This window comes from Phyllobates terribilis, unplaced genomic scaffold, assembly GCF_046119375.1.
Source record: "Phyllobates terribilis strain yellow unplaced genomic scaffold, ASM4611937v1 Scaffold_5__5_contigs__length_657084704, whole genome shotgun sequence".
Taxonomy (NCBI): domain Eukaryota; kingdom Metazoa; phylum Chordata; class Amphibia; order Anura; family Dendrobatidae; genus Phyllobates; species Phyllobates terribilis.
In genome coordinates, this window is record NW_027362765.1 from 176,700,320 (window position 1) to 176,728,183 (window position 27,864).

At 42.2% G+C, this 27,864-nt stretch overlaps 1 protein-coding gene across 2 annotated transcripts in view; it reads right to left on the reverse strand.

Moving 5' to 3' along the window:
- The window catches only part of RIMS4 (regulating synaptic membrane exocytosis 4), a 269,858-nt gene that overhangs the window by 116,102 nt on the left and 125,892 nt on the right, over positions 1 to 27,864 (reverse strand). Inside the window, exons 2-3 of one of the 2 annotated variants that reach the window (XM_073683529.1) lie at positions 8,325 to 8,463; positions 4,142 to 4,234 (exon numbers count right to left, since the gene is read on the reverse strand). In XM_073683529.1, the coding sequence (XP_073539630.1) occupies positions 4,142 to 4,234; positions 8,325 to 8,463 (232 nt within the window). The remainder of the gene's footprint in view (positions 1 to 4,141; positions 4,235 to 8,324; positions 8,464 to 27,864) is intronic. The other variant, XM_073683530.1, reaches the window with a different exon arrangement.

Genomic DNA, 27,864 nt, shown 5'->3' on the forward strand with positions numbered 1-27,864 from the left:
AGCATCCACATGTTTGGCATTTCTGTAGCAATGAGAGCCCGTCTAATTTACAGGTGCATGTAGGTGCATGTCCCAAAAGCACAAGCTGGGCATAACGTACTGGTCACTACAACATACTGGTCACTACAACATACTGGTCACTACAATGGCAGTTTGCAATTTTCACTCAGCAACATCCACTGCTGCTTGTTTCTGGAAAACACTTATGTAGTTAAAATCCTAACCACACCTGTAGATAAATTCCCAAAGGGGTATAATTTCCAAAATAGGGTCACTTGAGGGGGGATTCTGCTCTTCTAGCACTTTAGGATCTCTGTATATGGAGTCTGCATACATACTATTCTAGGAAATTCTGCGCTCCAGGAGGCAAACAGCGCTCCGTCCATTCCGAGTCTAGCCGAGGGGCTAAGCAGTATTGTACAGCCACATAGAGTATTTCTACACTCAGCAAAAATTGTGTGACAAATTTTGGTGCCATTTTTACTGATTTGCCAGTGTGAAAATGTAAAATCTGGGGCTAAAACAAAACGTTGGTGGTAAAAATTTAATTATTCTTTCTTCACCACCCAATGGTGTCTGTGAGGCACATGTGGTGTCAACATGCTCACTGCACCCCCTAGATGAATTAATTCAGAAGTGTAAAAATTGGATCTCTTATGGGGGGTTCTGCTGTTCTGGCACCTTAGGGGCTCTGCTAATGTGACATGACACCGTCAAACCAGCGCAGCAAAATATGAACTCCAATATGGCGCTTCTTCTCTTCTGAGATTTACACTGTGCCTCAAAAGTAGTTTTCGACCACATATTGGGTATCGGCGTACTCAAGAGAAATTGCACAACAAATTTTGGGGTCCTTTTTCTCCTGCTATCCTTGTGAAAATGAAAATATTGTTGGCTAAAACTACATTTTCGTGAAAAAAAATATTTTTTTAATTTTTTACAGATCCACGTGGTAAAATTTTGTGAAGCACCTGTGAGTTCAAGGTGCTCGCCACACATCTAAATAAATAACTTGAGGTGTCTAGTTTCCAAAATGGGGTCACTTGTGGGGTGTTTCCACTCTTTAGGCACATCAGGGACTCTCGAAATACGATATGACACCCGTAGACCGTTCCATTAAAGTCTGCATTCTAAAATGTCACTCCTTCCTTTCCGTTTGCCCACACAATAGTTTTCCCTCACATATGGGGTATCTTCGTGCTCAGGAGAAATTGCGGAACAAATTTTGGGGTTCATTTTCTCCTGTTAACCCTTTTAAAATAAAAAAATTGGGCCTAAAATAACATTTTTGTGAAAATGTTCATTGTTTTCTTCCACATTCCAAAAATTCCTGTGAAGCACCTGAAGGGTTAATAAACTGAATATAGTTTTGAGCACCTTGAGGGGTGCAGTTTTTAGAATGGTGTCACTTTTGGGTATTTTCTGTCATAAAAGCCCTTCAAAGTCACTTCAAATGTGATGTGGTCCCTAAAATAATGGTTTTGTAAATTTTGTTGGAAAAATGAGAAATCGCTGGTCAACTTTTAACCCTTACAACTTCCTAACAAAAAACATTTTGGTTCCAAAATTGTGCTGATTTAAAGGAGACATGTGGAAAATGTTATTTATTAACTATTTTGTGTGACATATCTCTCTGATTTAAGGGCATGAAAAATGAAAGTTTGAAAATTGCAACATTTTCAAAATGTTCACCAAATTTTTGATTTTTTCACAAAGTAACGCAAGTCATATCAAATAAATTTTGCCACTATCATGAAGTACAATATTTTACGAAAAAACAATCTCCAAATCATTGGGATCCATTGAAGAGTTTCAGAGTTATTACCTCATAAAATGACACTGTTCAAAATTGTAAAAATTGGCTTAATATACAAAGTCTTTGGGGGAAAATAAGCAACTTTGTAATAAATCTTATTAGAGAGATTTGCTTCTTTCTCTGCCAGAATTGATCAATCATTATTAAAATTCTTAATTCTGAGGTAAAATCTGTATTTGGTGAAGACAGACTTTCCCATTACTGAGATAGGATATAAGAGTTGCTACTGATGAGGTTCTATGTAGATAGGAGGGTGGAGCTCTTCCAATAGCTCCTCCTGTGGATTTTGTAAACCCTTTTAAATTCTAAAATTCATTTTATTTTCAGATGATATCTAAAGTCACTAAAATTGTGTTTTTTTGAACGCGCTGCCACACAGGCACATTGCTTAAAATTACTTCCTTTCTGCAGTGACAGGGAAATTGATGGCGCTATGTCGTCAACTGTAAATTGCAGCAGTTTGTTAAAATTATTGTTTTACTCGCTGCCTGACAGGCTAGAAAATAGCTCATCCTTTTTTTTTCCACAAGTAAGAAGCAAGCAGGTCGTCTACGACCAAGTAAAATGCTTGACTCCTTAAGCACAGTGTTGTCTATTAGTTCCAATTTACCCGAAACTCAAGAATACAAAAGACAACCTTTACATAAACTCTGCATTACCTACAACAGAATGATCATGTCACCTACAAGGCCATGGTGGTTGCGGAAACTGTATGTACTCGCTACAAATAATGAGTCCTTAAGAAAAAAATAGCACTTCTCCTAAAATCAAAAAAATCCCCTCAGTTCTAGTTCCTTACACATTCTTCTTCACCCAGATTTTGAAACTATTCTGCTATTTCTTAGTTATGTCATTTTTTCTGGAAAGCAGGGTACAACTAATGTTGTATCCCATGCAACACACATTGCGGTTGTCACCAGGATTGCTACCAGTAATTTTAGGGCCCCATACTGGCAACATTTTCAGGTCCTCTTGAGGCTCTGCCCAGGCTCCACCTCAGCTCCCCCTCCACCCCTCAAACCTTCCACAGTCCCACCACCCACTCTTGGAAAAACTTCACTTCTGCATCCCGTCCTCACCAAACACACATTAACAGTTCCCATCAAACACCATATCACATACATAGCCAGCAGCTTTTGTTTTGGCCAAAAGATTATTTAAGCCTGCTACCACGACAAGGTAGACTCTTTGGGCAGGGCCCTACTCTTATATAACCTATTAAACATTTCTTAAAATATCCATAATGGGAGGCATGAAGGAAGTGGCCGCCGTAGATATTCAGCAGTATGTCGGCATGACTGTCCACGCCAAACTTCTGATTGCAGATCCACCATGTGAAATGGCCCTAATTATTTTCCCATATCTTGTGTGTAGAGGATAAGTATTAGGTTACTAGAACATCCTCTTTAAGACAGGCAACTGTACCTTATTGCAGGCAGCCAGACAGCAGTCAGTGGTTTTGAACTTAGTAGTACTTAGCAGTTTGCAGTAAGGCAGCAGACAGAGACGACCTCCAATTTGGCACTGCACGAGCAGGGAGGGGGGCACAAGAAGAGTAGCGGGTGGGTGGGCCAGCTCGTGAGCGAATGGGAGGTCGGATGGGGAAATGGAATATCGGACAAGCGAGTGAGCGGGCGGACACGTGCACCTCATCACTTTCGGGCCTTCAACTCCTATATATAATGTGCCATAAGGGCCCGGGGGTAAGCTGGCAGCTTAGGAATGGATGGCGGGCTGGCAGCGTCTGACGTCGCTGATGTCAGATGTGGCCGGCCCCCACTGCGGCCATACAATGTAGGTAGCTGCGGCTGTGAGTGCCTGGGGCCCCGTGGGCTTAATAAAGCAAAGTAAAGTACTTAGCCCGGGCACCAGTAGTCTGCCAGGCCGTTTTTACAGTGGCTCAGCTGGACTGCCTCAGCGCAGGTTGTGCAGCGTGTCTCACTCAGGACCCGATCTTTTCTTCTGCTCACCGGGCCCCATACACCAGTAATGACAGTGATGCCCTGATGGCGGCCCTGGTTGTTACCCAGGGGTCATTTTAATCTTGCAATATGTCTGATTGTGAATGCACATTAATTTTCACGGCTAATTCCACTAGTTTGAAATCCTAGATATAATCAGAACTCAGGATTTATACATTGATCAGACATTAGAAAATAATATATGGTGGTCATCCCAGTTAAGGTTTCAAGACTTTAATCAGTGTCACCTCATTAAAAGAAAAATTGAGCAAATATATCAGCATGCCATGATTATGTCATGTTAGGCACAATTCCGCACAGGGTTACAGTTTTACAAAGCATGACTTGACAATAGGTTACCTACCTGGGGTCCATTGTGTCCCCCAAAGACTGACTCATGCCTGGTGCTCCCTGCTCGCTCCCACTGGGACAGAGTTGTTGGTGGTCAGTACGCTGCCTGTATGAAAAAAGACTAGGTTGACAGGAGCTAGGAGAGTTTCCCGATGTCTGGCACTCCTCTCCCGCCTGCCAACCTGTTTTGTTTTCTGTTTCATACGACTTGTGCCTTAACCACCAGTAAAAGATATTGCTAGCAGGACAGAGTAGAGTAGCACCTGGTGCATGCCAGACATTGGGAGAGCCACCTGATCACATGAACATTAGAACCCAGGCATGTAATGTCCTACAAACGGCTTCCACTGTGGGTTTTCCATCAGAGAATATATTACCAATCCTATATTAATATAGTCAAAGAACAATTCCACTTGCTGTGCTAGGGGAGAGGGCCTTAAAGAGAATGTCATCAGAGAATCACCAACTGTTTAAAACTGTTTTTTTATGTTAAATTCTATATTAATTTATTTTTTATAAAATAAGAAAAAATATCACGTCTTACAACTTTCACAATAGCCACTAGGCCTAATACCATATTTAAAGGGGCTGTTCAGGTTTAGCATGCAAGTTTGCAGGCACTGTATGTAGTTGCAGACTTGTGAATTCTCACAGTGTGCACTGTCAGGATTTTCCAGTGCCACCGGTAAGACAGTCATGGTCATGTGATATGCATACTTCCGGCTACATTCCAACGAGACGTGCGCAGCCTCCGTCAATTCACTTGTTCACTTGAATCGAGCGATGCCATGCACGTCTAGTCAGAATGTGGCTGGGAGTATGCTTATTGCATAATTGTGGTCACATGACTGCTGGCTCTTGGTGATTGCAAACTTTCGTGTCATACCTGGACAACCCTTTTAAAATTCCTGTTTGTACAAAAGACTTTTTTAGTAGACATGATTACAATGACAGGTAGCACCTCTATACAAAGTAGATAGCACAGAATTCACCATTCACAATAGTGAAAGTAAGAGCTCACCTCCTCCCTCTCCCTTCACAATGACCTTTGCCCTGATTAGAGCATGCTCTTTAACCCTAGAACGCATACCTGGGGCCTCGCAGGCCCGCCCTGTTAATTGTTTTCTATTTTCTGTAAGATTTCTTTAGTTAGAATTTTGAAATTCTAGGTATTCCTCAGGTATATAGTTGTTTGTCATTTCCAGTTGGTCATTTATTTATTATTTGCACTCGGGCCTAAAAGGCCCCAGGTATGTGAAAGTGTAGATTTTTATGGTCATGCGTTCTAGGGTTAAATACTTCAATATAACTCAGTAGGGTCTGAGTCAGTCTATTACTGTTAGTAGCTACGTGTCCAACAGGAATAAGAAGCCTAATATTAGGCAAAGTGGCCAGTGAGAAAATTGCAAGATTTGTAATTTTTTATATAGAATAGTATAGTGATATGAAAAATAAACATTTTCAAAAATGTTTTTAAAAAATAAATAAATGCATAAAAACCTGATTTTTAACAATAGATCATTTTCCGGTGACATATTGCCTTTAAAGTAATAAGCACTATTATGGGAAATGCTGTGGTGCTTGTAGTAGTTGCCATTTAAGTTCAACATGAATAAAAAGAAATGGCGCTCTCCAAGTTAAAGAAGCCTCCAAAAGATATTTCTATGTTCTGTCCTGTTTGCTGTCGCAGGTACTTGTATTTTATATAAAATAACAATTCTATGGCAACATTTTTATAAAACTTTGCTGTTCCTCTGTTATTCCTCATGAAAATGTATGAAAAAAACCCTGACAATTTAGTTTCCCCATTCCTCTTGTTAATAGGGTGTGTTTCTTCACAGTCTACTCTGTATGCTGATTGGAGACTGTAGGACTGTGCAGGGGCACACATCAATCACAAGGGAAATAGTAGAACCCAAGCCACATTCACACTATCAGTATTTGGTCAGTATTTTACATCAGTATTTGTAAGCCAAATCCAGGAGTGGGTGATAAATACAGAGGTGGTGATGTGTTTCTATTATACCTTTCCTCTGATTTTTCCACTCCTGGTTTTGGCTTACACATACTGATGTAAAATATTGACCAAATACTGATCGTGTGAACGTGGCCCCAGTCTAATAATCTATTTCAGGAGGAATGATAGAAGAATACAACACAATGATAAACAGAAGCCCCTGCATTTTTATTTATTTATTTTATTAGAAAATACTTGCTAAAAAGGAAACTAGCCAGGACAAGTCCCTTTAAAGAGCCACTCAATATGGTTAAATGGATATTAAAAAAAATAAATTATTCTCTCTCCATGGGATGGGGGATATCTTGCTGATCGCTAGTGGTCCGACCACTGGGATCTCTAGCAATTCCAAAAATCAGAACTATAAATCCCCAATAATGTGAGTCTGATGGCCCATCCTGAAAGGAGTACATGCGTGTCCTCCACTCCATTTATTGTCTATAAGACTGCCAAGTGAAGGGTTCAGCCAGTCCCATAGATGATGAATGGAGCGGAGGCAGTGCATGCGCATCTCAGCTCCACTCAGGATGGGGCTGCAAAGTCCCATACTTGGAATTCTAAAGCCTCGATCTCAGAACCCCCAGCGATCAGCAAGGTTTTTGGGGGAATAACCCTTGAAACAAGTATGTATATAGGGTGCTAACATTATTTATACGCTGAATTTATACACTGAACAGGTGGAATTGCTCTTTAATATAAAGCTATGTAGGAAATACGCTTTCATGCAAAATTGAAAAGATGTAAGTACTGTGAAATTGTAGGAAAGTGCTACGTTTTCCCTTTATAAGACATCTTTTTCATTTTACTTAATATCACAGATTGGCTCACTGAGAGGGTATTTTATGTCATTTAGCTCCCTGAACAACGCAACAACTTATTTCTGCTTCAAGTCAATTTCATTGGACATTTTGTAAAGTAGATATTAAACTAATAAATAAGTATACTCCATTTGGTAAAAAAAAAAATAACGTATTTCACAAAACGATATTTACACTAGCTAGTCATATTATCTGTATGCTAGACGGCTGTAACAGTGGGCTTGTAAGCTTCATCTAAGAGCTAAAGACACGGACCACTATATCTACTTCTACAGGATTTATCTATCTTGTAGGAGAATCTTTATCTAGAGGCTAATGGCCAGAATTTAGACAATGTAAAGTTAAAAGGGATGTCCAGGAATAGAAAGACATCTGTGTTCTTATCCCACCTGTCCATGTGTTGTTTTAGGTATTGCAACTAGAAATTTTGCCTCCAATTCATGCTGCCTGAACCACTGGAAGCATGAACCAGACAATGTTTTACCACTCACGGACTGGGTACTGTTATGGCGCCACTCACTATTATGTTTCTCTAGTCTGTACATCGGGCTGGAGGTGCCATGTTATAGAGGAATCATCCATGAGAACCTTTAGTAGGTAATGTAAATCGGTGTTTGGACATCCACCCACCTCTAGGCTGCATCTCAACCATACAGAGAATTTATTAAGGGCTGTGCATCAGAATTTTGGTAGAAAAGTCACAAATTTTGTCATACTCATTTGCACCAGAAATTGTATTTATTTTTTTTCATTTTCAATTTTCTTAGGCTTTAAATATTTTCTAAAAATTAAGTGGGGCTTAACAAAAGGGAATGGGCATCTAAAACCTAAAAGCCTACTATTATTTTAAGCAGAAATAGTCTTAAATTATACCCCAAATCTCCACTGACCTATAGCTGATGTCGATTTTACTTTTTGGTACATGGACAGTCAGAGATATGTATAAATAATTGCCGTAACTGAATTGAGCTTCTTATAAAATTAGGGGTATATTACTCCAGCGTATTTTAGATTAAGACCTGCATATGAAACGCCTGTCTTAATAGATTCACCCCTATTTCTTTCCCATGTTTATCATACTTTCAAAAATTCTGAAATTTGGTCACTTCACTGAAGCACCCGAAATCTGTTTTGTCTGGCAGATATACCTATTGGAGCTGGGTAACAAACGTCATACAGGGCAAACAACCCCTTAGACTTTTGTTGATAGAACTGGTTAAGGATTTTAGCTATTTCCTTCAGCCAACTGTGAACCTAATGGAACCAGTAACCAAAACAATATAAGGAATTAGCTCCAATTTGTCCCACGCTCCATTTTTTCCAAATATTTATCAAAGCAGATAAAAAGGATGATGACTTACTTTCCCTCAGATCCATAGCTGTTCATACTGTCCTCTATTGATTCATGGCTTGCTTGGCGTACAGTTCGACTCGGCATCTCGACAGCAAGTCCAGTCTCAGTACTGCGCTGAATAGCACCTTTAAGCTTTCGTCCATCTTCTGAAAGACACAAGAAGCATTATTATTATTACTAGTGTTATTATGTCACATTTTGTAGTGTTCCATAATCCCATTCAGTTGTGTAGTCATCAAGTGCCTTATTTAGTAAAGTCACGCAAAATATTGTTTCGAATAACCAAATGAAATGATATATCTGAAAGCCCATTACATCCACAGTCAGGCTTGGACTGGCCCACAGGAGAACAGGAGAATCCTCCGGTGGGCCCCCACTTACATGCACAATACACTTAAATCACTATGTACAGACAAAGGCAGCATCTTATTCATCTAAGAATCTACCCGTTTCATTGTTATATAAATTTGTGATTAAGGATAATGTCATATTTGCATGTAGCTGAAAAGTGGGGCCCTGGAGTTCGTTACTGGTGGGCCCTTGGCACCCCATTCCGACACTGTCCACGGTGTCTAAAGTCATATAGGATTTATGACCCTCACTTGAATTTAGTAAGAATGCCCAAACATTAAAAGTAACATGTCATGTGATTCATGCTACCCGAACTATGAGCAGCTGGAATCAGAGCCTTCTGCTTCATTACAAACATACATGTTTTACTCTGAAACACTGCCTAAAAAACATGTCCAAGGACGAGGTGACTTGTCCAAAAGACTGATCCTCGTCACCTCTGCTAGACTCATGGTTCTCCCCTTGTAGTCATCTCGTCCCCTGCTGAGCTTTTTCAGCTATTTATGTTTGTAATGTAGGTGTCACTCTGATTCATGCTCCTCCGGTTCGGGCAGCATCAATCATCTGACATGTTTTGATCCCAGGTAATATCATTTTTTTGTGGCACCTTTTGATCCCAGGTAATAATCATTTTTTACGTTTTGTGGGTGATTTAGTCTGTCTCTATATTTTACATTAGGATCACAATGTGAATCTCCTGTACTTTGGAGGTCACAATGTGATTTGTCCCGATGAAAAAGTTTTCAACTTCGCAACACGTTGACAAATAAACAGCATTTCGGGATACCATTTATCTTCCATCCCTGATCTATTGGTGGCGCGGAATTAACCCTTTCATTCCATTTTAGTTGCAAGCGAGACCAGATAGACTTAATTAAAGGGGTTGTCTGGTGAAAGCAAGTCATCACCTATCCACAAGGCTCGCATGGAGAAGAAACTGTTTAATAACTTAAAGGGGTTGTCCAGTATTAACATATTGATGACCTAGCTATGTAGATAGGTCATCAATATGAGAATAGCGGGGATTCGGCTGAAATCTGCTTCGGCAGCAGATGGGTGAAAGCAATGTAGAAAGCGGAACGCTGCAGCTCTGTCCATTGTTTAGGTGTCGCTGTCAAGTGCTGTAGTTTTTATCCTATTCGCTCCATACATTGCTAATATCTTGTTGCTGCCGGAGCAGATTTCAGCTGATCGTTAGGGGTGCCAGATGTCGGACCCCCACCGATCTCTCAGTGAAGACCTATGATAAGGATAGGTCATCAATATGTTAATCCTGGACAACCCCTTTAAAACCAATACATGAGACATAAAGGGAGTTACCAATTGATTTATGTAGAATGTACTCATGCAGATTTGTACATTTTTGCTTAAAATTAAATTTGCATTTCCATTTCAGTTCTCATCTTTTAGATAAAAGATAAATTAACATGAACTTGTACTGATTTCTGTTTTACTCTTCTAATGCAGAGGTGAGTTCCCTTAGATCATAATTTTCAATTCCTGCAAGCAATTTACTGACATAAGAACAAGGATTTTCATGGAACTGATCTTAAACAAAGATGTCAGCCCCATCCTTCACGTGCATTAAAGCTATATATAACCGAGTGGTACTTCTCATATTTCCCTGTTGACAGCATAAATCAGAGCATGAAATGATACTGTCTCCATGGCTGAGTTATTGCACCCATTAAATATCTATATGCTTTCATCTAGAAACAAATATTAAACTATAAAAAAATGAAATAACTCAAGCATATATCAATGATCGCTGCAAAGACATTTTTGTCATGAAGAAAAACCTACTAATTTCAAGCAATCTTCTGTTCAGTAGATAAGCTACAAGTAGATTTTAAAGGTTACTTACATCACTAAGGCTTAAAATCCATGTCGGTTGATCTGACCGACCACATCAAAGCAATAGACATTGACAACCATGGCCCAGATCCATAGTTGTCATCTAAGCGGTTGTTACTTACCTTCCCCAAAACATCAGTGATGGGAAACTGAATTCTCCTCCAGGCACAAGACCAGGACTGTCGCATGCTAGTAGCCTAATGCATCGGCTCATTGAGAAGGACAATTATGCTTGTAAGAATTGATGAAGAAGAGGAGGATCGGTAAGAAGATGGATCGATGTACTAGATCATAAATTACAGAAATGAAGACCTAAACAAAGGGCCAGACACTAATGATATACTATTCAAAAAGTCAGATGAGGCTTGTATTGAATATGTAGGTGAATATTTATTAGGGTATTAACAACAGCTACAGGCTCATGCTGTGGAAGTGTTCAGAGAAGACAGCAGTGTTGTGTAGTTAGAGATTACTAACATGTGTAGCAGTTCCTCTCTGTACTATGTGACGTCTCAGTGATTTGTTTTGTTACTGTATGTCCCAACTAAAACAGTTCATCCTCCTACAATGTGTGAGGGCTGATGATTCTGCTGGAAGCTGAAATCTACAAGTATTATCCCTTAACTACGGGCTGTCAGGGCATGATGGGAGATGATGATTTTACGAGACATTTTTTGTCAACTTCAAATTACTCTATCAATATAGATGATTAACTTATTATCTAAACATATTAAATGGTCTTGATGTCTCTTGATTTTCTTATTTGACCTGAATTGTCATCGATGTAGTTATGTCATAAACATTTGATATCACAGTAGCCTGGACAAAGGCGGAAAATTTGAGAGGAGACTTGATTGAGGCAATATACCCACCGAGAAGAGTGGTTGCACATACAGGTTTATATTGTATGTATTATTATACTTTTAATTAAATCTATGCCACACATTTTCCCTACAAAAAATATTCAGTAGGATAGTATTGGGTATTGGCCCAAACATAGGTTATTTAAAGAACAGATGGTGCAGTTACAACATCATAGTTGCCACAAAATTAGAATCATATTTTCTAGTGTTACTTCTCTTTATGCATTATGTACGATATATATATTTATATATACTGTATATATACACTGCGTGTATATATATACATATATACACATATACTGTATATACATACATATATATATTTGTACACATACAATAGTTATTATTTATCTTTAATTGGTTCCTTGTAATATCTGCCAATATTCCGCCATCGCCTCCTCATATAGCAGTCCCATTCAGATTTAGAAAATACAATGTATCTTTTTTAGCTATTTAGCTTCTTTTCTTTATCCAATGCATGCATATTTTAATTCACTGTGAAAGTATTTTTTTCCCAACTATGTTATAAATAGCTGGAGATGACATAACTGGGGCATGGTGCAGCGGTCCCCAGACACAGCAAGACTTTGCATTTCTCTGTTTATTCGCTTTTGGTCTGGGCTGGCTTACTTTAACAAAGCTATTACACTTCTTCCTCTGTTTATTGATTTTTTTTCCTTTAGTGTTTGATATAAATCCTCATGTAAGATCAGTACTTGCATTTTAAAGTATGTAGTCTCTTGTTTGTTTATTCAGTGCTCATGATTGAAAGCTGCAAATGGCATTGGGAAAAATGAGAGAAAGAACAAACATCCTTCTTACAAAAGTCCAGAGCAAGTGATCATTATGAAGGCAAACTAGGGATATATCCAGGGCAACACAGTTCGAATAAATACTCAAAAAGCCGCCTTAGACAGGGGTGCAAGCAGGGCCGGCTCCAGGTTTTTCTGGGCCCCGGGCGAAAGAGTCTCAGTGGGCCCCTTTAACACATACCACGATTCATGATGCAGAGATACGGCGGAGAAATATATTATATATATATATATATATATATATATATATATATATATATATATAGTACAATGCAAAGATTTCACTTCTTACATTACATGAGTGATATCTATTGTAAATTCCACAATAGCTCAGAAACCGGTGAATCGCTCCACACAGAATACTGGCCCCCATATAAGGCTCCATACGGAATACTGGCCCCCATATAACGCTTCATACGGAATACTGGCCCCCATATAAGGCCCCATACGGAATACTGGCCCCCATATAAGGCCCCATAAGGAATACTGGCCCCCATATACGGCCCCATACGGAATACTGGCCCCCATATAAGGCTCCATGCGGAATACTGACCCCCATATAAGGCTCCATGCGGAATACTGGCCCCCATATAAGGCTCCATACAGAATACTGGCCCCCATATAACGCTCCATACAGGATACTAGTCCCCTTATAAAACTCCATACAGGATACTGATCCCCATATAACGCTCCATACAGGATACTGGTCCCCTTATAACGCTCCATACAGGATACTGGCCCCCATATAACGCTCCATACAGGATACTGGTCCCCTTATAAAACTCCATACAGGATACTGGCCCCCATATAACGCTCCATACAGGATACTGGTCCCCTTATAAAACTCCATACAGGATACTGGCCCCCATATAACGCTCCATACAGGATACCGGTCCCCTTATAACGCTCCATACAGGATACCGGTTCCCTTATAACGCTCCACACAGGATACTGGCCCTCATATAATGCTGCATGCAGGCTGTTACCCCCCACATAATGCCCCATACAGGCTGTCCCCCCTTATAATGCTCCATGCAGGCTGTTACCCCCCACATAATGCCCCATAGAGGCCCCACCCCTTTTAATGCTCCATGCAGGCTGTTCCCCCCCACATAATGCCCCATACAGGCTGCCCCCCCCTTATAATGCCCCATGCAGGCTGTTCCCCACCTTATAATGCCCCATGCAGGATGTCACCCCCCCTCTTTATAATGCCCCATGCAGGATGCCCCCCCCTCTTTATAATGCCCCATGCAGAATGTCACCCCCTCTCTTTATAATGCCCCATGCAGGATGCCCCCCCCTCTTTATAATGCCCCATGCAGGATGCCCCCCCCTCTCTTTATAATGCCCCATGCAGGATGTCCCCCCCTCTCTTTATAATGCCCCATGCAGGATGTCCCCCCTCTCTTTATAATGCCCCATGCAGGATGTCACCCCCCCTCTATATAATGCCCCATGCAGGATGTCCCCCCCCTCTTTATAATGCCCCGTGCAGGATGCCCCCCCCCTTCTCTTTATACTGCCCCATGCCTCCATACATTAAAAAAAAAAAAATCAAATACTCACCTCCCTTCTGCTACCTGCTGCCCGCTGCTCGGGTCCGAACTCCAGCGTTGTCGGCGTCTTCCCGCTCAGTGCTCCCTGTGACGGCTCAGAGGAGGGCGCGGTGTAAAGACGTCACCGCGCCCTCTGACCTGAGACGTCACAGGGAGCGCAGAGCAGGAAGACAGCGGATCTGCGGAGGCACGGGGAGAGGTAAGTATCCGCCTGCCGGGGCCCTGAGCAAGCGGCGGAGAAGGGCGGGCGCTGACACCGCTCTCCTCCGCCCATAGCCCAGCGGGGTGCGCGACCGCCAGTGGGCCCCTCTGCCTGCTCAGGGCCCCGGCATTTGCCCGGGCGCGCCGGGTGCTGACGCCGGCCCTGGGTGCAAGTGCGCCCACAGTGACTACTGTATGTGTGTGCATCCATGTTAGGCTCCTGCGTTGGCAGTGCAGCACCGATGACTCAGTTCACACAGCACTCGCTCTGGATAAGCCAGCACTGTCAATCAAGCTAAGGGAAGATGCAGAAGGTATTAATTGGTGCACTCGGACACTTCAAGGGTGCACCGAGGAGCCCTCATTTGCATGTGTTATAAAAACTAAAGTAGTGAAATCTATATTATAGGTGCGATTTCTATAGGGGCTAAGTCCCCGTTATAAGTGGTTTAATTTGAGCTTTCGGGGTTACAGACTACAATATCTTTAGCCTTTCCTAAACAACTATATTGTTACTACCTTACTTAAAGGGAATCTGTTATCAGGTTTTTGCTATGTAATCTGAGAGTAGCATGATGTAGGAGCTGAGACCCTGATTCCAGTGATGTATCACTTACTGGACTGAGTGTTGCAGTTTCAATAAAATAAGTGTTTTATCAGCAAGAGATTATCACTGCATGACTAGGTGTATCATGCCTCCTAGTCAACTCGTCAATGTAACCCCGCCCCCACTACTGATTAGCAATTTTCAGTCAATGTACAGTGTACACGGAAAGCTGCCAATCAGAGGTGTGGGCAGAGCTATACAGAGCTCAGTATTCTGATCACTGCTACATCTGCAGCAGAGAAAACACCGATTGTAACAAAATACATACAACATGCAGACCAGTAAATGACACATCGCTGGAATTAGGGTCTCAGCCCCTACTTCATACTTTTCTCAAATTGCATAGCAAAAACTTGCTGACAGATTCCCTTTAAGAGAAACACTTGCATCTTATCATACAGCCAAATAGCTCTTTAATTAGTACAGAGAATTCCCTAACAACAATGCTTGATGGTCTTAAACAATATTAAGATGATTACCAGCAAGCTGGTGCAGGCCAGGGAGCTTGAAGATAGTCACAATTTTCAGCTGCCCTGTGTGTGACACTTAGTCACTTATCACAAGCATGCCTTCCTTCGTAGTAAATGTTCACATGAAATACTGACAGATGGGCTCTAGGAAAATACGCCTAATTTACACTTGATATTTGGATACACTCCACTTCAGGGCTACAGAATTGGGATTGTTAAGTTTTAATTGTAACATATGAGAAGAGGTACCGTATGTCATTTAGAAAAAGGGCACAAGTGATGTCATTGGAAATGATGCCTCATCAGCCCTCGACAGAAAACAGGTTGGTGCAGGTATCACATGTTACACTTAAAACTTTTTTTATGTCAAAACTAAGGGAGGATTTAAAGAGGAAAAAAAATAGTATTTGTCCTTAAAGGGGTATTCCCATCTCCAAGATCCTATCCCAATATGTAGTAGGTGTAATAATAATAATATTAGCAAATACCTCCAATTAGAAATGTAGTATAGTTTTTCTGATTCGCAATGTCTCTTTCATTATAATCAGGCATTACAGGACCTTAGGTATCCATGGTTATGACCACAGGCAACTAGCTAACTAACTGTCACTACATCAGTGGTTGTAATCATGGCTACCTAAGGTTCTGCAATGCCTGCACATGAAGAAAGAGACATAGTGAATCAGAAAAACTATATACTAATTGGAGGTATCTGCTAATATTATTATTATTACACCTACTACATATTGGGATAGGATCTTGGAGGTGGGAATACCCCTTTAAGGCGGGGGCTACACAGGGACAGCGTCATGGGATATAAAGATTCTGATATAGTATGGAGACATCACATATAACGATTACCAATTGAGACAAAAAAATCCAACATTGTTTGATTTTTGGTCACTGTTATCAAGCGATGTAACCCTCAGAGGCTTCAAAGTAAGTCATGTGAGACTTGTATACAACCTGCCTGTTATTTTAGTATTTATATATATATAGCTGTAAAATAGTTGTGTATCAGCAAGCCATATCCAAATCACCAGGGCTGTGGAGTCGGTAAGCTAAACCTCCGACTCCGACTCCTCAATTTCCATGACACCGACTCCAACTCCGACTGGATTCAATGATAAATCTTCAGATGCCAAGCTACAGCTCAGACCACTAAACAGCAAGAATTCTCCAATGTGTTCTAAAAAGCTAATCAAAAAACAAGTCCTTATGGTCCTCAAAAGCTGCCCATGCACATGAGTATAGCTTAACCACAGTGATATATCTTGACTCCTTCAAAGACACAGGCTTCCCACAGTCATGTTTGTAAGTCTCCATTGAGCGGCAGTAGAAGGCCAATGTGGCTATGAAACTGGGTAGCACCAAGGCTACTGCTCGCTACGATTTTACATCCTCATAAGATGAAATGGGAACACTGAAAGTAAATAATAGCTGCAATTTACTACTATTCGAGTACCACGTGAGGTAGCTCGTGTGGTATCATCAAAGCTGAAGCCAGTCAACCCTTTAATGACCAATGGAATTTTCCCATTTTTCCTTGCTCCAAGAGCCATAGCTTTTTTATTTTTCCCTAGACATAGCCATATGAGGGCTTGTGTTTTGCGTGACAAGTTGTAGTTTTGAATAAAGCCATTCATTTATCATACAATGTAGTGGAAAACAAATTCCAAGTGCGGTGAAATTGACATTAAAATGCAATTCCGACATTGTTTTTTGGGTTTTGTTTTTTACAGAGTTCATTCTGTGGTGAAAATGACGTGGAAACATAATTTTCCAGGTCAGTATGAGAACCGCAATACCAAATTTGTCCAAAATTGTAATTATTTTAGTGGTGAAAAATATCCTAAATTTAAAAAAAATATTTGTTTGTGTTGCAATTTTTAGCATTTTTATTTTTCCATCAATGGAGCTGTGTGAGGAATTGTTTTTTTCATGCAGAGCTGACTTTTTTTATTGATACAATTTTAGCAATTCTGGAATTCCAATTCTATTTTTTTTCTAAGATATGGTTTATACAATTGTATATATTGATAGATCTAACATTTTTGGTCTTGAAGATATCAAATTTGTTTATTTTTTTAATTTCATTATTTTCAAGGAGGAAAAAAGGGTGTGATTTAAGCTTTTGTATATATTTTTTTTAATTTTTAGTTTATTTTTAACTACTTGAAACTGTGATTTTTCAATTTCTACAATATATTGCAGTATATATGAAATCACGGTTCTTCTATAGAGCTCAGCATGTTGCTGAGCTTCACAGGAGAACCAAGATGACAGTTATAGGGATCTTCAGTAGGCCTCGTGCTAACATGGTAATCCATCTGTTCCACATCGCAGGGGGCCAATGGTAGCCAGTGCACTTGCAAATGAGTCATTTAAATGCTGCTGTCAGATATTGACAGTGAAATTTAAATGGTTAAATTACAGTAAATTACAGCAGCCAACGCATCTGTTACAGGCACATATTAAGCAGGCTCAGCACCTGAGCTGGCTTCACACTTTGTTTAACGACCTATGACAAAAATGCTACATCAAAAGATGTTAACCAGTTAAACTTATGTGTATCAATGACTATTTAAAAAAATAGCAAAATAAGTCCAATTGTAGCATTTACTCATCTGATGAATACTGACAAAGAGGGATAAAAGAAAAGCTTTATTTCCACTGATTTTCTGTCTTGACAGGGCACTAATGGGATTTTGATGCCCAATCCTGGCATCTTAAAAGGCAGACTTTTGTGATCTGGCAAGAATTCCTTGAGAATAAAAGGAGCTAAAACAATCGATTCTCCGCCAGCCGGTGTCTCATAAAGAGCTATTTCTGGTAAACCACAAACATTTGCAAACAACCTACGTTACTGAAAGGAGTTATCAATAACCCAGATAGAGCAGGAATAGGTTCTCCTTTGATGGCACGGGTCTGCTGTGACAGGCTGCAGATGGATTCACTCCTACAGAAGATACTGGGGACATTAACCTCAATTGTATCCTGCTTCTTCATACAGAACATTCCCACACAGCAGATGTGTTTTCTAATTGCACTTTGTATTATTTTTCAGTTATGCAGAGCTTGAGTTTTATGAATACCTCCAAAATTACTTCATTCTTTGCAAATATTGGAATTGAATTCTTGAGCTATGAGGAAATTGCTGATAAATGCAAACCTAAAAATACACAAAACACACTTCAGTATTATGAGCATACTGCGATAGTAGGTTTTACCAATGTAGAAATAATAATGAATATTCCCATGAGGGCAGAGACACCACTGCTTCATTCTGCAAGCTTATGGTCCAACTCTTCAGTAGCGGCAAATACTGATGTGTTGGCAGGAGAAACGCAGAATAAAATATATGCGGTTTCGATTAGTTTTTTTTACAAATCTGCAAGGAAAAATAAGTAACGTGTGCATGAGACTTCAGGAATTACATTTACTTTTGCTGGAACTAGGAAATCCTTCAGGTTTTGTGACAAAACTGTGCAAAAAAATGCAACAAAAAGGGCCTGTGCACACATCATGTTTTATGTCACATTTTTTTCTGCGCAGATTTGTCATAAATTCTGAAGGATTTCGTAGACCCAGCAAAGTAAATGTGATTGCTGAAATCTCATGCACACGTTGCTTATTTTTTCCTTGTAGATTTGCAGCAGATTTAATCTGCAGCATGTCAATTCTTTCAGCATTTCTTGAGGCAGATTTTTTTCCCCATAATAATGAATGGGAAAAACGCATCAAAAATGCATGCAAAAACGTATCAAAAATATGCCCAAAATGCACCTATTTTATGCTGCGTTTCTCCTGTCAGCACATCAATATTTGCACCAGATTTACAACAGATTTTTCTGCTGCAAATGCTGAACGTGTGCACATACCCAAAGGCAACAAATACGCAATGTGTGCACAGACCCAAAGGCTACGTGCACAGACCCAAAGGCTATGTTCACACATCCATGTGAATTTTACCGTGCCAGAGAAATTAACCATTTTTTCTCAGGTGTCATCTGTATTGCATCTGTTTTTTCTCATCCATTTTTTTTTTCATTGAAGAGATGTGTTTGTTTCCAAGCCAATCCATGCAAGGTTTCTTTCTTTAATTCAAATTATGTTTAAATGGATCAATAAGCAACAAATACGTAAGACACAGAATCAACATGGAAGCAAATCAGTAGCATTCTGATTCGCATTTGTGTTTCACAGATCACCATTGACTTGTATGGTGCAGTTTGACTGGCAAACACAGATCAGAATGGGACCTGTTTTAAGTCCCACATGGATCTAAGATTTTCATGGATGTGTGTGACGCGCCCCCAGGGCAGTGGGGTACTCGGTGTCCGGACCTATGGATGCTGGGGGGGAATATGTCACAGTGGCTGGCCCGGTCCGTGGCCCAGGGCGGTCAACAAAAAGGGGATAGTTTATATGGGATTTGTAGTTTGATCGTGATGCCACCTGTGGTTTCTGGTAATTCGTACCAGTGCTGCTGCAGACCTCTGAGGCAGTTGATAGGGCAGCTAAGATGGAACAGCTCCCCACAGGTGGAGCGGGCCTCAGGGCAGTGAAGAGTTTGATGGTGGGTGGTGATGCTGGGGCTTGTAGTGCAGTCGGGATGGCGCAGCTGAAATAACTGATGGAGGCAGTGGAGTGCAGTCATCCGAGTTTTACTCACAGTTCTTGTTCAAGGTTCTCAGGTACACTGTACAGGTGTCCGCCTCCGTGTCGCACTGCGTCTACCAGACCAGGGGTTCAGCACTTTCTCAGATATATCAGGAGTGCTTGACGGAACCCCGCGTTCTTTATGTTCCTTACTAGACCGATTTCTGACGCTGGGTCTTCTCCCTCCTGTCCTGCGCTTCCCCACACTCAGTCCCAATCGAGTGCTCTGAAGTCCCTTCTGGGCAACCTGGAGTTCCCGGACCTACTTGGCCCTCACGGTGACTAGGGTGAGACTGTGGCGATTGCACCATGAAAGTGCAGAAGCCTCCGGTTTTTCCAGCCGAGACCTGGAGTAACACGGCTGGTCCAGGGGCCGGTCCCCTTCTTGTGGCCTGATCCCTCTGACACCTGGCAGATTCGGGGCGTATGGGTGCCGTCCTGCACTCACCGTACCCCCTGGGATCCCTTCTGTAAAACGGAGCCTTTCTCCTCTGCTCCCCTCCTGGGCCTCTATCACTAGGCCCCACTTGTGGAGCAGAGCTCCTGAAGAGACTCTGCTCCCCTCCTCTCCTTTCACTGACTTCTCTGTCTCACTGTCCTGCCACCCTAAGATGGCTTCCCTTTATATACCTCCTATAATGGTGCTCCCCTGTTCTGCGTCCTCCACCCACACCCACTACTGGTTCCCCCTCTCTTTGGTTCCCCCCACTCCAGCCAGGGACAGGGCTCAGCAAGAACACAGTGCATCTTGCCCTTCCAGCCGGCCTGGAGCAGTGTAGTGTTGGATGCAGGTGTTGGGGTTCCGGGCAGCACTCCCTCCTTACCTGAGAGAAGGAGGCACCACACCTCTGGGTGAGGTGCAGTACCTCTGTGGCGACTGGACCCTCAGGGGCGCCACATGTGTTTAGATCAGATCCATGAAAGTCCACAGTATGAATCAGTGTGCTGCATGAAAAATCGGACAGCACATGGACATTTCACATGTACGTGTGAATGTAACTTAAAGGGCTATTCCCATCTCCAAGATCCTATCACATTATGTAGTAGGTGTAATAACAATAATATTAGCAAATACCTCCAATTAGAAATGTAGTATAGTTTTTCTGATTCGCTATGTGCAGGCATCGCAGGACCTTAGGTATCCATGGTTACGACCACTAGTAACTAGCTAACTGTCATTATATCAGTGGTCGTAACCATGGATACCTAGGGTCCTGCACATGAGGAAAGAGACACCTACTATATTGGGATAGGATCTTGGAGATTGAAATACCCCTTTTAGGCCTTAGTCAGATGCCAGTAATTTTTCTTGTATGCAAAAATCAGACCGATTTTCATCAATGTTTTGGATTAATTGCTCATCAGTGCTTGTTCAGTGTGTCAGTTTTTACCATCAACGTCATCAATGCTTTTCTCATCAGCTAAAAAAATAAAATAAAAAAATATACAGTATATACACTGCTCAAAAAAATAAAGGGAACACTCAAATAACGCATGCTAGATCTGAATGAATGATATATTCTCATTGAATACTTTGTTCTGTACAAAGTTGAATGTGCTGACAACAAAATCACACAAAAATCATCAAAGGAAATCAAATTTATTAACCAATGGAGGCCTGGATTTGGAGTTACCACCAAAATTAAAGTGGAAAAACACACTACAGGCTGATCCAACTTTAATGTAATGTCCTTAAAACAAGTCAAAATGAGGCTCAGTATTGTGTGTGGCCACCACGTGCCTGTATGACCTCCGTACAACGCCTGGGCATGCTCCTGATGAGGTTGCGGATGGTCTCCTGTGGGATCTCCTCCCAGACCTGGACTAAAGCATTAGCCAACTCCTGAACAGTCTGTGGTGCAACGTGACGTTGGTGGATGGAGCGAGACATGATGTCCCAGATGTGCTCAATCGGATTCAGGTCTGGGGAACGGGCAGGCCAGTCCATAGCTTCAATGCCTTCATCTTGCAGGAACTGCTGACACACTCCAGCCACATGTGGTCTGGCATTATCCTGCATTAGGAGGCACCCAGGGCCAACCACACCAGCATATGTTCTTACAAGGGGTCTGAGGATCTCTTCTCGGTACCTATTGGCAGTCAGGCTACCTCTGGCGAGCACATGGAGGGCTGTGCAGCCCTCCAAAGAAATGCCATCCCACACCATTACTGACCCACTGCCAAGCCGGTCATGCTCAAGGATGTTGCAGGCAGCAGATCGCTCTCCACAGCGTCTCCAGACTCTGTCACGTCTGTCACATGTGCTCAGTGTGAACCTGCTTTCATCTGTGAAGAGCACAGGGCGCCAGTGGCGACTTTGCCAATCCTGGTGTTCTATGGCAAATGCCAAGCGTCCTGCATGGTGTTGGGCTGTGAGCACAACCCCCATCTGTGGAAGTCGGGCCCTCATACCACCCTCATGGAGTCGGTTTCTAACCGTTTGTGCAGACACATGCACATTTGTGGCTTGCTGGAGGTCATTTTGCAGGGCTCTGGCAGTACTCCTCCTGTTCCTCCTTGCACAAAGGCAGAGGTGCTGGGTTGTTGCCCTCCTACGGCCTCCTCCACGTCTTCTGGTGTACTGGCCTGTCTCCTGGTAGCGCCTCCAGCCTCTGGACACTACGCTGACAGACACAGCAAACCTTCTTGCCACAGCTCGCATTGATGTGCCATCCTGGATGAGCTGCACTACCTGAGCAACTTCTGTGGGTTGAAGAGTCCGTCTCATGCTACCACAAGTGTGAAAGCACAACTAACATTCAAAAGTGACCAAAACATCAGCCAGAAAGCATTGGTACTAAGATGTGGTCTGTGGTCCCCACCTGCAGAACCACTCCTTTATTGAGTGGGTCTTGATAATTGCCAATAATTTCCATCTATTGTCTATTCCATTTGCACAACAGCATGTGAAATTGATTGTCAATCAGTGTTGCTTCCTAAGTGGACAGTTTGATTTCACAGAAGTTTGATTCACTTGGAGTTATATTCTGTTGTTTAAGTGTTCCCTTTATTTTTTTGAGCAGTGTATTTTAAAGCTTCTCCTACTAACTGCAATTTTAAAAACAGACAGCATGCATATTGCACATGGAGGGCATCCGTGTGCTGTCCACATAGGCGGATTATAATGAGAACAATCTGGGCTACCGCCCTTGAATGATGCTGAGCCCGCCTTGCCGCATTACATCAGGCAGATTGGACCCAGCATACACGGTGCGGGCGGCCGCATATATTTAACAGTTATGCCCAGTCATGTCACAACGCAGCCTCTCCTAGCCAGCCGCCGAGGCCGCATGTTGTCTCCATCGCGCGCAGATGCTGGGCCCGCCCTGCCTCATGACGTCAGGCAGAGCGGGAATGGCCCCGGGTACCATCTGGAGCACAGCGTCGGGGGTACGGGAGCGAGGTGAGTATGTGTTGTGTTTATTTTTTTAATTATATATATATCCAGCTATGGGGGCTCATACTGTATATAACCAGCTATGGGGGACTCATACTGTATATAACCAGCTATGGAGGCTCAAACTGTATATAACCAGCTATGGGGGGCTCATACTGTATATAACCAGCTATGGGGGGCTCATACTGTATATAACCAGCTATGGGGGGCTCATACTGTATATAACCAGCTATGGGGGCTCATACTGTATATAACCAGCTATGGGGGACTCATACTGTATATAACCAGCTATGGAGGCTCAAACTGTATATAACCAGCTATGGGGGGCTCATACTGTATATAACCAGCTATGGCGGGCTCATACTGTATATAACCAGCTATGGGGGGCTCATACTGTACATAACCAGCTATGGAGGCTCATACTGTATATAACCTGCTATGGCGGGCTCATACTGTATATAACCAGCTATGGGGGGCTCATACTGTATATAACCAACTATGGAGGCTCATACTGTACATAACCAGCTATGGAGGCTCATACTGTATATAACCTGCTATGGCGGGCTCATACTGTATATAACCAGCTATGGGGGGCTCATACTGTATATAACCAACTATGGAGGCTCATTCTGTATATAAACAGCTATGGCGTGCTCACACTGTATATAACCAGCTATGGCATGCTCACACTGTATATAACCAGCTATGGCGGGCTCATACTGTATATAACCAGCTATGGGGGGCTCATACTGTATATAACCAACTATGGAGGCTCATACTGTATATAAACAGCTATGGCGTGCTCACACTGTATATAACCAGCTATGGAGGCTCATACTGTATATAACCAGCTATGGCGGGCTCATACTGTATATAACCAGCTATGGGGGGCTCATACTGTATATAACCAGCTATGGGGGGCTCATACTGTATATAACCAACTATGGAGGCTCATACTGTATATAAACAGCTATGGCGTGCTCACACTGTATATAACCAGCTATGGGGGCTCACACTGTATGTAACCAACTATGGGGGGCTCATACAATATATAACCAGCTATGGAGGCTCACACTGTATGTAACCAGCTATGGGGGGCTCATAATGTATATAACCAGCTATGGGGGGCTCATACTGTTTATAACTAGCTATGGAGGCTCATACTGTATATAAACAGCTATGGCAGGCTCACACTGTATATAACCAGCTATGGGGGTCATACTGTATATAACCAGCTATGGGGGGCTCATACTGTATATAACCAGCTATGGAGGCTCACACTGTATGTAACCAGCTATGGGGGGCTCATACTCTATATAACCAGCTATGGGGGGCTCATACTGTATATAACCAGCTATGGGGGGCTCATACTGTATATAACCAGCTATGGAGGCTCACATTGTATGTAACCAGCTACGGGGGGCTCATACTGTATATAACCAACTATGGGGGGCTCATACTGTATGTACCAAGCTATGGCGGGCTCACACTGTATGTAACCAGCTATGGGGGGCTCATACTGTATATAACCAGCTATGGCGGGCTCATACTGTATATAACCAGCTATGGAGGCTCACACTGTATATTACCAGCTATGGGGGCTCATACTGTATATAACCAGCTATGGGGGGCTCATACTGTATATAACCAGCTATGGGGGGCTCATACTGTATATAACCAACTATGGAGGCTCATACTGTATATAAACAGCTATGGCGTGCTCACACTGTATATAACCAGCTATGGGGGCTCACACTGTATGTAACCAACTATGGGGGGCTCATACAATATATAACCAGCTATGGAGGCTCACACTGTATGTAACCAGCTATGGGGGGCTCATACTCTATATAACCAGCTATGGGGGGCTCATACTGTATATAACCAGCTATGGGGGGCTCATACTGTATATAACCAGCTATGGAGGCTCACACTGTATGTAACCAGCTACGGGGGGCTCATACTGTATATAACCAACTATGGGGGGATCATACTGTATGTACCAAGCTATGGCGGGCTCACACTGTATGTAACCAGCTATGGGGGGCTCATACTGTATATAACCAGCTATGGCGGGCTTATACTGTATATAACCAGCTATGGAGGCTCACACTGTATATTACCAGCTATGGGGGCTCATACTGTATATAACCAGCTATGGGGGGCTCATACTGTATATAACCAGCTATGGGGGCTCATACTGTATATAATCAGCTATGGGGGCTCATACTGTATATAACCAGCTATGGAGGCTCACACTGTATATTACCAGCTTTGGGGGCTCATACTGTATATAACCTGCTATGGGGGGCTCATACTGTATATAACCAGCTATGGGGGCTCATACTGTATATAATCAGCTATGGGGGTTCATACTGTATATAACCAGCTATGGCGGGCTCATACTGTATATAACCAGCTATGGGGGCTCATACTGTATATAACCAGCTATGGGGGGGGGCTCATACTGTATATAACCAGCTATGGGTGCTCATACTGTATATAACCAGCTATGGCAGGCTCATACTGTATATAACCAGCTATGGGGGCTCATACTGTATATAATCAGCTAAGGAGGGCTCATACTGTATATAACCAGCTATGGGGGCTCATACTGTATATACCCAGCTATGGAGGGCTCATACTGTATAGAACTAGCTATGGGGGCTCATACTGTATATAACCAGCTATGGGGGCTCAAACTGTATATAACCAGCTATGGAGGCTCATCCTGTATATAACCAGCTATGGGGGGCTCACACTGTATATAACCAGCTATGGGGGGCTCATACTGTATATAACCAGCTATGGGTGCTCATACTGTATATAACCAGCTATGGCAGGCTCATACTGTATATAACCAGCTATGGGGGCTCATACTGTATATAACCAGCTATGGAGGGTTCATACTGTATATAACTAGCTATGGGGGCTCATACTGTATATAACCAGCTATAGGGGCTCATACTGTATATAACCAGCTATGGGGGCTCATACTATATATAACCAGCTATGGGGGGCTCATACTGTATATAACCAGCTATGGGGGCTCATACTGTATATAACCAGCTATGGGGGCTCACATTGTATATAACCAGCTATGGGGGGGCTCACACTGTATATAACCAGCTATGGGGGGGGGCTCATACTGTATATAACCAGCTATGGGGGAGCTCATGCTGTATATAACCAGCTATGGGGGCTCATACTGTATATAACCAGCTACGGGGGGCTCATACTGTATATAACCCGCTATGGGGGCTCATACTGTATATAACCAGCTAATGGGGGGTTCATACTGTATATAGAGGGATGTCAGCATACTTAATAGTGCTCAATATTAAGTTATACAATTAATGTAAACAAATAATTATAATTAATATGTTAATATTGAGCAGAATTAATTTCAGCCTGTTGGTTTGGCCTCCACAACAGTCACGGTCTCTCATGTGGCCCCTTGGGAAAATTAATCTCCCACCCCTGCTCTATTTTATAAAGCGCTATGTTATGTATAATGCTGTACACAAGGGAAAAATTTGCGCTATCTGCTTTTTTTCCATCTACAGATATGCACCAAACCACCTGTGTGTTGCTCACATGATCTATCACATGATTTATCAAAGGGGATCATGTGACATGTCATGTGACACATCAGGTACTCGGGGGGGGGGGGCGCCTTCTAAACTGCCCGGGGCCCTGGCTACTCTTAATCCACCCCTGGCTGTCTATGATTTTCACTGATCCATAGAATTGCATTGGTGAGTTTGATCTGTGACTCGAATAAAAAATGGGCAAATGTTTCTGCTTCATTTTGACAACCATTCGAAAATACTCGAGCATGTAAACAACCACATAAACTAAAATGGGGACGTGTTCTTTTTGCGAAAAATACAGACAGAATAGGTACCTGAAAACTGGACATCTGAATGAGCCCTTATTAATGGAATGGGGAAAACCTTTTAGCTAAAAAGTGATTAATTTATTTAGCACCACTAAAGCGCACAAATTGTAATATAAGAATTAAAAATTTTAATTGAATAACATTTTTTGCAGAAGTGGGCACATATCTGTATTACATTACGGCTTAACTTTTCCAAAATCATACTAGCTTTTTAAAACTTATATGCAACAAAGATAATTTTTCCTTCACTGATGACTTTGTATGGAGAACTGCAATTGAAACAATGAGGGAGATTTATTACTTTACTTATTAAATCTAGACCAGGCAGACAGAAGATGCACCAAATTTCTCACAGTGGTGCATGCTATGGTAATAAATTTGAGCGATCTTGCTGTATATGTTAGACACTATTTTCTTCATTATTCTACCTCTTGGATGTCAGTGTTTTAAAGGAACTTGACAGCTGATACATAATACCCTATCCACGGGCAACAGGTATCAGGCACCGGTTGTATGATTTCAGCCAGGTATGTTACACTCTGAAACAGTGCAGCGTTTTAGAGAAAAATATACTTTAATAGCCGACCGAGAACTGAGACTGAACCACACAGCAGACTAGTCAGACAGGTGGGTCCCCAACAGCTTTTCCCCGCCTGGGGCCCTGGACTGACAAGTCTCTCCTTGTGTGTATATGGAGAGACCTGACAATCCATGGCAGTGGGCAGGAAGAAGCCGTCGGGGACCGGCCTGTCCAACTAGTCAGCTGTGTGGCTCAGTGCCCAACTGGCTAGTAAAGTATGTTTTTCTCTGAAACACCGCAGCCAGTGGCTGATGCATGCTGCTTGTGGATCAGGCAGCATATACAGTGGG